Here is a 12,112-nt window from a genome sequence, read left to right on the forward strand (position 1 = left end):
ACAGTAATATACCTGTTCAGGTGTGCTGTGTTAGAGAGTGTAGGTGTTTTTGTAATGAATGAATTTTGAATTTTTCTTTTCTTTCTTTCTTTCTTTCTTTCTTTTTTCTTTCCTTTTCTTTTCCTTTTTAACCTATTTTCTTTCTGTATACTGTATGCTTTGATGATAATACTTGATGAGATGTACATGTATGAGCTGTTTTTTCTTCAAATAAAAAGCTTAATAACAAAACAAAACAAAAAAATCAAATCAGTTCATCTTTGTAAAACACACTAGTGTCTACGACTCTGGCTGCAGCCGGCGTAGAGTTGTTAAAAAACCCTTAAAGTAAAGAGTTTGACAGACAGATTTTGTACAACACCGGAGCAACAACCTCAGATTTCCTCCAGTAAACCACAATCACAGCTGGACTCACCTGGTCCTTCTCCGGTTTGTCGGAGATGTCGTTCATGCTGCTGGAGGCCAGGTTGCGGTGAGTGGTGGTGGGACTGTCTGGGATTAAAAACACAGCAAATCTGAGAAGTTAACACCTAGCGTCGCCTTCACCTGGATGTGAGAACCGGGCGGAGACGAGGACGGCAGGACGGCAGAGACCCCCAAGAAAAGACAGTGGCCCAGACGAGTTTTCTTTTTCTTTTTTTCTTCTTTTTCCATGCAACGGACAAAAAGAACGAGAGAGAGAGCAGCCAGACTCATGCAAACTGTAGAGAGACACGATCAGATCTATCAGATAAAATAGGACAAATTCATAGACTCAAAGTTTTTCAAGTGACTAAACTGATTTCACTCAGTCTGGATCTCAAGTATCTGCATAAACTGTTTGTTGTCAATATTGTTATTAACTCTCAGCGCTTCACTCAAATCAATAATAGGTTCATTATAGAGTAAAATGTTCTGTTTATACCAGGATGTCAACTTCTGGTAACACTTTACAATAAGGGTCCCTTAATTAACGTTAGTTAGTACATTATTAAGCATTAATATATAAACGAATGTGTTAATTAATGCTGAGTAATGCATACATAATGATAACTAATTACATTATTCAACTTTTATTATCACTTATTAACTAACTTTGAGTAGTAAACATTAATGAACTACTTACTAATAGGCTACATTAATTAATGTGTTTCCTAATCCTAAGTAATACATAATAATGATTGGTAATATATCTGTAAACGGTTAATTAATGCTTAATAATGTACTAACTAACGTTAATTACAGTAAGGGACCCTTATTGTAAAGTGTTACCCAACTTCTTTACTTGGACTTTCCGATTTAAAACGGTTTGTTATTTTATATTAGACATTATTGTGGATCCACTCTGATCGTCTTAACAAAGAGTGTAAATTCTGACGCCACTGTAGCTTCTCATATATCTGCCTTCCCGCCCCTGAGCATTGTGGGTAATACCATGTTTGTCAGTATGATGCAGCCAATAAAAATGATAAAACTGGGGATAAAAAAAAAAAAAAAGGATAAAAACACACGAGGGATCAAATATCAGGTTTCAGCTAAATATATAAGCTGGAAAGTCTTCAGGGGGAAAATTTTCAGGGAAGGTCTGATTTTAAAATAGAAACATATGACACTACTTCATATGTCACTACTGAATAAAGCAGAAAAGAAAATCTACGGGACTAGATATGAGGTAGGGATGATGTTTTTTTACGCTACATGTTGGCCACACTACTACGTTCAAACTGCAGCTGAAAGTTTTTCCATTTTTGTTTTGTTTAGTTTTTTGGATTTGTCACATTTTCCAGTGTCTATCTGGGTCGCAATAGATATCCAATCACAAATATGTGCAAATATAATTCAGTTATTGGTTTTGATGAAGTTGGAGATGAAACAGTCTGCAGTGTGAACATAGAGCCGGTCCAGTGAACTTACTAAGCCAGTCCATGCTGGTACTCCTTTGGGACTGCAAGTCCTCCATTGAAATGCGACCCGACAGGCAAGTCAGTGAGTTCTCAAGAGGACTACGAGCTTTTAGTAGCATCATCATCATCATCATCATCATCATCATCAGCATCATCAGCAGTAGCAGCAGCAGGTTATCAAACCCAGTCCAGAGGGGGAAAGCAGAGAAAAAGGCGGAAAAAGAGGGTTGAAAGACAAACCCACTGAGCCGAAGCAAGAGATTTGTTAGGAGAACAAAATCAAAGTGGATGTTAAAAGATCTGTAAAAAACATGATTTATCTGTCATTTCAGAAGCAGTGCAGAGAAACAGTGGAAGCGAGAAGAGTCGGTCAGGTGGCATTAAATAAACAAAGAGGCCGCGGGTCAATGGACTGAAGAACCCAGAAGATAAAACAGGTCAAATTGTATTTTAATTTATCAAAAGATAATTGTCATGTGCTGTAATAAGGCTGGGATCAATCAATGATTATCAATGAAGCCTAGATAAGAGACTGTCCAGGCTTTCATGGGCTGAACTTCCATTTAAACGTTCTTCCTTTTGATGGGAGTCATAAAAAATGAATTCATAGATCTGATTGCAGGTCGTAAATAACTTCATTTTCCATTGACCCACGGCCGATAACAGATCAATCACATTGTCAACACAAAGAAATATCCAGTCACTCAATGTGTTACAATCAAAGCACTCATTCACACATGTGTTGTGTTGTGTTGCCGTCGCTTTGCTCACGACTGAAACTACTACTATAGATCTCACTGATTGATTATTCTGAATAATTGTTTTGTTTTTTTACTTGCAGCTCATTAGTCTCGACAAATATTCATTAATTTGTTTGTATTTAAATTTTTCACAGTGAATTTCAGTGAGATTTATATGCACAACACAGCAGATGGACATTAATTCCAAATCCTATTAAAAATGTCCAATTAAGCCAATTTCACTCATTCTGTTGGTTTTACTTTTGTGCATTTTTTTTCATGCACACAACTTTATTTCAGCTTTTTTTGTCGTTTCAGTGGAGCACAGTGACGGTCCAATGAGAAAAGGCATCATATTCTACTGCACATCAAACATGAATTTCTACAAAAATTCAAAGTTTATGATGTGAGGATCATATGAAAGTGGCTAATCACATCAAATCAAATCAAACTTCATCTGTCGCTGTGTGAATGTGAATAGTCTCTCCATTAATCACATTATCAAAACACTGTGGCTAAGTTTTTATGATTTCCCACGGCCTTGGACTTTTCTCACCGGTGTCATAAACACACGCTGCACCACAGTGGTGAAATTTACAGCTGGAGTCAAATTTGGCATTTAGCTCGACCAGCTCTGATCAGTTTTGGCCTCTTTATCTGCTGCTCACAGTTAGTAAACAACGGTACAACAGTGTACAGTGAGTGTATTAAAGGGATAGTTCAACATTTTGGCAAATTGGCCCATTGCCATAATCCCTTTAGTTTTAGCAGTAGGTTCGTTACCTTAAATAGTCGGTGCAAGCTGTTTTTAGAACGGCGGAGCAGAGCGGCAAGCTGCTCAGAGCTACGCTACGGAGGCTAATGGGATTTCTTGGTTTCCCTCATCAAACTCATCAAATACACAATCCAACAACTCCAAAACGCTCTGGTGGACAAGTTGTGACCTGCACATTCACCACGCTATGAGATAATAACAGAATGTTACCAGACAGAGTTGTTTTAGAGGTAAATTCATGCAAAACCGCTGATGCGCATTCCCGTCGGGGGCAGTTTTTCATCAAGCAGTCTCTGAATTTACCTCTAAAACAACTCTGTCTGGTAACGTTCTGTTATTATCTCATAGCGTGGTGAATGTGCAGGTCACAACTTGTCCACCAGAGCGTTTTGGAGTTGTTGGATTGTGTATTTGATGAGTTTGATGAGGGAAACCAAGAAATCCCATGAGCCTCCGTAGCGTAGCTCTGAGCAGCTCGCCGCTCTGCTCCACCGTTCTAAAAATAGCTTGCACCGACAATTAAAGGTAACGAACCTACTGCTATGACTATAGGGATTATGACAATGGGCCAATTTGCCAAAATGTTGAACTATCCCGTTAAATGTTGTTAGAGTGGTAACACATGTGGTCTGTGTTTTGAATTAGCAAAAGGTGTTTTGCTAACTAGTTGAATGATGGGTTTAGTGAGAAAGATGTGGTACTACAGAAGCATTAATGTGATGAAGACCGTCAGATTTCAGGTTTCTGATGAGGTCTGTGATTGAAAAAAAAGTTGTTCTGCACCTCAGAAGGAGATGCGGCTACTTGTTCATGACTATTTAATGAGCTTTATTCTGGGGGGTTCATGCAGAGGGTGGCAGCAGTGTGTCTGTTAAAAACATCACTGCACACCTCAGCTCCTAACAAAACATGTGAGTTCAATCCACGTTTATAGGTTTTAGATCGATAATATAGATATTTTCTTTTTTTTTTCTTGAAAAATCAAAGACAAAAAAAACAAAACAGAAGACTGCACCAGACTGGCATCGGTATTACCGTTCTCCTGGTTGGAAAACAGCCTACTTGCACTGGAGACCGTCTTGCCGATGTCGGCCAGAGAGCGCAGGTTGGACTTCTTGGTCTGGTGGCGATGTTTCCGTAGCAGCGTGTACATCACTTTGTCCTTCAGCTCTGGCTTCAGCTGCCCGATCTCTATCTGGTTGTCAGTGATCAGCTCTGACGGCGAGGAGAGAGAGAAAAGTGTCACTAATCACATATTACTGTAACTGTGCATCTGTTTTGTTTTTTTAATTATGTGAATGGTCATGTGCAATTGTATTTTATTATGACTGGATGCATATCTTGTCTTTTTACTACTTTTCTCTGAATGGGCTAAGACAAATTTCCCATCGGGACAATAAAGCCTATCCTATCCGACAGAATAACACTTCATTTATCTTTAATTTTGTGTTAAGTCTATAAAATGTGATGATGCTGTATAGGCTCAAACCAAACTAATGTTTTTCATTTGCACATTTCATCTGACCAACAGTTAAAGGCCCTTATCATGTAGTTATGTGTTAAACAGGCCGTCAGGAGTTCTGTAACTTTGTGATGTCACAGCAAAACATTCAGCAAAAACAACCAGGCAATGAGAAGAGACACTCCAACCCTCCTTTCTTTTGATTGGCTCCCCAAAAAGTGTAGAATATGGGATCTTTGAAAACACATTCACAAGACAAAACAAAAAGATATGAAGTGGAGAAGTAGAAGATGTTCTGCTCTTTAATCTAATTAAAATAAACTGCTGAAAGACTAAATACATACTTTTTCCAGGGTTCCTACATATTTGAAATTTCCAAATTCCATACTTTTTCCAGACCCTAATTTCCAGACTTCTCGGTAAAAAAAATCAAATAATTTGTGATATTTAAGTAAATAGACGTGCATAATATTTAAAAAAAAGCATGCAATTTATCATTTCTTTTCATTATTCTGAATGGGTATGCCATTATGCAACCAAATAATTTCCAGATTGTAGCTAAATACAATAGCACATACTGTACAAAATAATTAACCCAAATAACTTCAGATAAGACCAAACCAAGATAAGATAAATAAAATAAATATATTTCCATACAATAGTTTCCATTTTCCATACTTTTACAGACCTGGAAATGTATAAAATCAAATTCCATACTTTTCCATACTTGCGTAGGAACCCTGTTTTACACAACTTCTTTATTTGTCAAGGGCAACTTCAGCTCTACTTTCATTAGTTTTCCTTTTGGCTCTACTTTTTTTCAGCTTCTTATCCAACAGCCTGAATTTTGTAACAGCTTCACTCAAAGTAAATAACCAAGTCACCATAAGAAAATAATTAAATAATAATAAAAAAAAAGTCTCTTCATCCTCTTAAGGAGTCAATTAGTGGCTCCCATGCAGACTGTAATGCTCCTGTGTGAGAGTCTCCGTGGCATCATGAAATGGCTCAATCAAAAAGGTCTAGCCTATTTTTAAAAAGAGGGTCAGGAGCCTGAATGCTGACGGATAGCAGCCCCGGGGAGTTTCTCTTCTGGTGGAGGGCTATAGTGCTGTTAATGGTCCATCAGTCAAGTCGGCCGGCCCTCGGAGCCAGAGGCCCAGCCAGCGACCGTAGCGCTTCAGCCTGCGCAGCCCCATGCAGCAGCACAGTCAATTACTTCACATTAATCACTCCAAGTGGTAACTCTTCCTCCTGCTCCCTCATGCAGACCATAAAGCGTCGGGGCGGTGGCATGATGAGACAGGAGGGAAGAGAGAGACGCGATCATCTCAGTAGCTGCAGTGCAGAGCGCTTCCTGTCCTCAAATTAGGAAGTTTTTTTTTGGTGAGGACGTTTACAAACTACTGTCCAACAGAGTCCTGCTAAAATAAAAAGTACAGTACAGTAGAGTACAGCCTCAACTCCCTCCCTCCACTCTGGGCTTTTGGCAGCTCTTAAAAATGAAAAGAGAGGAACAAAGGAAGGAAGGCCTCTGAGTCTTGTGTGTGATGTGCATTAAACCATAAAGCTGCACACACACACACACACACACACACAGACACACACACACAAGCTCTGATGCAGCGTATACTGTACATCACAGAGCAGATCAAATCCCACTTGGCAGACAGGAGCCGGTGTCACAGGCAGGAAGATGTTGGTCTCAATCAATGTCATCGATGACAGCTAGTGTGTCCGACAGTGAAAAGACAAATCGTAGAGCTCTTACTGTACATAAGCTAAGGATATGGGTTATATTCTAGTCAATTATTAATATACAGTATGGGTCATCATCATTATATTATAAAAACTCAGTCAGAGCTGTCTTGTCTTGTTAATTTTAACTGTAGTTATTGTTCTGTCAGTCATGGTATTGTTTAAAATGTATGTAATGCTGTTAGTGTATGTATTGTTTCATGTTTACGTCTATTTTGTCTTCATTGTCTATAATTATTTGTTAGTGTATTGTTTCATGTTTACGTCTATATTGCCTATATTGCCTATTTATATTTGTTACTAGTGTATTGTTTGTCTATATTGTCTATATTTATTTGTTAGTGCAGTGGTTCTCAACATGGGGTCCGGAGAACCCCAGGGGTCCTTGAGAGGGTTAAAGGGGGTCCCCAACTTTTTCTTGAAATTTTACCACTTTTTTTTTTCTTTTCTTTATTTAATTTTTTAAATTTAAAAATAAATAATAAATCAATTTATTTATTTTTTTTTGAGAATTTTTTAACCACTTCTTCCTATAAATGTTTAAATGTTTTTGGAGAAATTGTACCACTTTTTTCCAGAAATTTCTCTATAATATTTCAAAAAAATTCACGCCATTGGCCCCAATTTGAATGTACAAAAAAAAGTAATGTTATTCAGTCTCAGAACAAATATTGTATTGTGTATTTCTGGTGTTGCTTGAAAATTTTGTCCAATGGGGGGTCCGTGGTCTAATTTGTGTCAATTTAGGGGTCCTTAGTGTAAAAAAGGTAGAGAAACACTGTGTTAGTGTATTGTTTCATGTCTATGTCTATAATGTCTATACGTATCTATTGTTAGTTCATTGTTTCATGTCTATATCTACGTATATTGTCCAGTGTGAATGTGTAATCTTTTATTGTCTCCATGTATACGTTATGACCCCAGGAAGAATAGCAGATGCTAAGCGGATGCTAATGGGGATCTAAATAAACATACACATAAACATAGTGAACTTCACACTCACTTTCCCCACATTGCACCACAAAACCTGCCCAAAATCATCTTGGGCAGAGGAACAAAAAAAAACCAAATCAGCTGCACCTTGGGCGTACAGTAGGCTACTGTAATTCGCTGTAAATTTATCATCTTGTTGCCAAGCGACGCGAGGAGGGCGACTCACCGACAACCTGAGGCAGACTGGAAGCTTCCATGTCCAGCATGATGGTGCCTTTCTCTATGCAGGTGCGCAGCTCGAACAGGCTGTGTAAGGACAGCGTGGCCACGTGGGGTTTACTCCACCTCTCTCCACCTTTCTCCACCTTCTCTTCAAACTTGATCCACCTGGTGGAAGGAGAGAAGAGATAGACCGGATTAAAACAGGGAACAGGTTTGATGTAAGTGCTGAGTCAGCGCTTATACGTAGACAGTAGAGGCGCTAAAAGACAACATGGATAATATCTAGAAGCATAAATTTGTAAAAGAATTGATAAAGGTTTAGACAGAGACTACAGAGCAGGGATACGTTGTTTTTAAGCAAATCATCCATCTATTCTTCGTAGACTTAAAGGAATACTTCACCCAAAATCGATAATTCACAGAATTTCTACTCAACGTCATGCCAAGGAAGGGTTTGGAGAACTTTCAGAGTCATCAAAATGCTTTAGGAGTTCCAGGGGGGTTTTTCATATAATGGCGGCGGATAGAGTTCACTTTTGAATCGTCCAAAACACACACTATGAAACATCCAGATACCTCCATACTGCTCGTCTGTACTGACCCAAGTGTCCTGAAGCCGCCACATGAAAAAGTTGCTTGGAAAAAGTTAATGTGATCTGTGTTTTTATCCTTGTTGTAGCAGTAGCTCCTAGTGGCTATGTTGATGTTTGTGTGCATGCGCAAGATTTGCTGCGAGATGTTCATTCGTCATTGAATGTAAACCATTGGATGTAAACACAGACGAACATCTCGTGCAGTCACTGGGAGCTACTGCTACAACAAGAGATCAAATAAATTTTTTCCGAACAACTTTTCCATGTTGCGGCTTCAGGACACTTGGGTCAGTACAGACGAGCAGTATGGAGGTATCTGGATGTTTCATAGTGTGTGTTTTGGACAATTCAAAAGTGAACTCTATCCACCGCCATTATATGAAAATCCGCTCCAAGCCGGACCCCCCCGGAACTCCAAAAGCTTTTGATGAATCAGAAAGTTCTCCAAACCCTTCCTTGGCTTGACGGCGAGTAGATGATTGGTGAGTTATCGGTTTTGGGTGAAGTATCCCTTTAAATAAATCCAAAACAATAGTCTTATGAGGACATAACTGAACTGAACAAATTAAATCATCATCATCATAACATCCTGGAGAGCAGCTGTATAAAACATAGTAAAGAGAACGCAACACTATCTCTTTATATGTGGAGGTCTTGTGGAGAGGAATTACAAATATAAGTTCAAACATCATCCACAAATAAATCACTGTTCTCCCAAAGAGATGTTGTGTATTCTTGGTTTTATTTGGTGCGCAAGTAATTTCTAAATTGTGGCCAAAACAATTCTGAAAAAGTGGATGTTTAATGTTCTAAATTAAGCAAAAAAGTGACATAAAAGTGATCCAACAATCACCTTTCAAATTAAATTTAAATATAACTGCATAAATGCAATGCAGTGTGTCTGTGTGTTATTCGTGTCTACGTACACACTTTAGCCATTCTGTCGCTGCGTCACAGATCTCATGCAACTGCCCCCATCAGATTATGCAACAAGGTCACCAGAGGTCAAGTGGGGGATAATTAAGAGAATTTGGCTCTTAGGTCAATAACAGTGATTGGAAAAAAAAAAACATGTTTTGTCAATAGGAAACTAATAAGACAAGGTGAGAAATTACACCCTAATATAAACATAAGATAAACATATAATAAAATAAATCCATTGATTTAAAGTTCTGCGTTAGACAGGAAGTTTTACAACTTGTCTTTGTCAATAAATTCAATATTTGTGATTTGTGATAAGGCCTCAAGATTGACATGCAGTGTTATTACATCTTTCTCTTTCATGTATTTATTTAATCCCCCCCCCCCTCCCCCTCCTCCCTGTGTGTCAGAGGGATGAGAAAGTGAACTGGTGCTGAGCAGCTGTTTCTATAGCCCCGGTCTTATTTGGCCAGTTTGGCTGCTAAACTTGCACTTGGCGTACGGCCAGCACTGCCCGGCACTTGTGAGATCTTTTATTCATTTCGAGTTCCCCTGAGTCGCACTGTGTCTTAATCTCTGCAGTTATTTGCAGAATAATAAGTTTGACATCAGGGAGATTCAAGATTGATTTTCTTTTGTAAAGCAGCGAGTAGGCCAAGTAAAAAAAAAAAGAAAAAGCAATAAGTAGCTGAGACTTTTTTGATAGATTTGGACATGAAGTTCATTTAACCCTTTAACCCTTTAACCCTGCTGATCCTCTTGTATTGATTTCTCATTTGTTTGTCTTTATCGTACTCCTTTAGCTGTGAATTTGACATTTAAACTCTTGACTGCAGCGAACTCTTCCTTTGCAAACAGAAATATTGAAAGACCTGTTTTATATCATATTTGTTCTCATGTTGCAATGCAAAACATAGTGCTGAGGAATCTGTTTAAATCCCCTGAATATTGAATCATTTATACTGAGAGAGTAGCAAAGGCTTGTTATTGAACCTTTGATGAAACACCAAAACAATCTCTGGCTCAGGTTTTTGATCCAGTCCACGTTAAATTCAGACCTAATAAGCAGGTTTCTGCAAAACTGACAAACTTAAGTATCACCAATTTGAATTGTGACATAGTAATTCAGTATTAACTCATCTGTGCTAATCCGATACCAATCTAATATCTTTGTTTTTACATCTGGAAGAGGTGAGGAACAGGAAGCTGGATGAATAAACGAGGATTGATGTTGAAGGTTAATTTAAGACAAAACTAAGACTCTGACAGCAGAGTTCCTCAAAAGAGTTCCTCTGCACTTCATCCAACCAATAGTGAACCAAAATGTGACTTCTCTCTGTGGTACAATTGGTCAGAGGTTAGGATATATATATATAAAAAAATCAACTCATTTGGAGCCTCAAACAGCAGCAGCAGCCCCGGGATCCAGTTTCCCCCTGAGAGAGCTTCACTCATCCAACGCTAATGATGTATAAACAATCATCCCATCTCTGTCCCATCCCATCCCACTAGTGGCCCACACAGGAGACAGAAACCTGTGAAGCCCGGCCGGCTGCGTGCTTTTCTTTTTTTCTTTTCATGTTGCACACACACCAAATCCCCCAAAAAGTTACAAGAACTGAGTTTAGTTTGAAACATTTATAAAAGTTTCTTCTAGGGGCGTGCCAAAAAATTGATTCACATAAGAATCGCAATTCTCATTTAATACGATTCAGAATCGATATGAAATGTCCCAAAATCGAATCTGCTGGCTGTTGGCCTCCATTTCCTTAGAATTTAAAAGGCAGCATGTTTAACTGCACTATTTAATAAAGAGGCACTTTTAATTTTGTTACTTAAGCAATATGTGTTATTGCTTTTATGCAAAAGTTTCAACAATTCCATCTAAGCATGGATACATGTTTAAAACTCAATAAATGTGAAAAAGACACTTTAGTCATTCTGTCTTGCAAAGCAGACTGGAGTAGATCATGAGGATCCTTTGCACCGATAGACTGAAGCAGAAATCATTAGGAATCAAATCGTTTTGAATCAAAAAATCGATTTTGAATCGAATCGTAGCCCCAAAAATCAGAATCGAATCGAATCGTGAGATAGTAAAAGATTCCCACCCCTAGTTTCTTCAGTCTGGACTGTTAGGAGAAAGTTTCTAAACTTCTGTACAAGTGTAAACCCCCCCTTCCCCCTTACCTGGCCGTCTCCTTCCACTCCATCTCCTGTCCGTCCACCGACAGCAGCTCGTCCAGCTCGGTGAAGAGCTGCGGTGGCGCCGGGCCGTCGTCCTCCTCCCCGAGGATGAAGCGGATCCTCTCGGCGGCCGGAGAGACTGCGGAGAAAGGGAAGATACTGCGGTTCATAGGCTGACCGTGGTGGTGGTGGTGGTGGCCGTTGGGCAGCGGCGGCGGCTCCTTGGCCTCGGGAGGAGGCGGCGGTGGAGGGATCTTCACCATCATCACCACCTCCTCCTCCACCACTCCCTTCTTCTCCGTGTCAGTGTCCTCTTCTTGTTCCTCCTTCTCTTCCTGGTTATTGTTGTTGTTAGACATCTTTTTGTTTTGTTTTGTTTTGTTTTGTTGCCCACCCTTCAGCTCTCTCACCGGGGTCCCAGAGCAGCAGCAGCAGCAGCAGCTAGACTCTCATTAAAGGCTCGGGTGGAAGTGACAGCCGCTCTGCGCTCAGCTGCCTGCTCCAGCGCTCTGTGCAGCAGGTAGGAGGGGGCCGACGGACGGGGTTTAGGGGTCCCCTCAGTGACAGTGTCCCCTCAGCTAGCCCCCTCTCTCTCTCCCTCTCTCTGCTCCCCCCCTCTTGCTCCCCTCTTTCACTGT

The 12,112-nt window shown here is 39.6% G+C and overlaps 1 protein-coding gene across 1 annotated transcript in view; it reads right to left on the reverse strand.

Annotated features, from left to right (window-relative positions):
- slc4a4a (solute carrier family 4 member 4a) overlaps positions 1-12,112 on the reverse strand; it is a gene marked incomplete at both ends in the record, with an annotated part of 76,587 nt that overhangs the window by 41,944 nt on the left and 22,531 nt on the right. Inside the window, 4 exons of the mRNA XM_083979517.1 lie at positions 416-492; positions 4,434-4,613; positions 7,778-7,938; positions 11,478-11,613. Of these exons, the coding sequence (XP_083835643.1) occupies positions 416-492; positions 4,434-4,613; positions 7,778-7,938; positions 11,478-11,613 (554 nt within the window). The remainder of the gene's footprint in view (positions 1-415; positions 493-4,433; positions 4,614-7,777; positions 7,939-11,477; positions 11,614-12,112) is intronic.

Source organism: Trachurus trachurus, assembly GCF_905171665.1.
Source record: "Trachurus trachurus genome assembly, chromosome: 9".
Taxonomy (NCBI): Eukaryota; Metazoa; Chordata; class Actinopteri; order Carangiformes; family Carangidae; genus Trachurus; species Trachurus trachurus.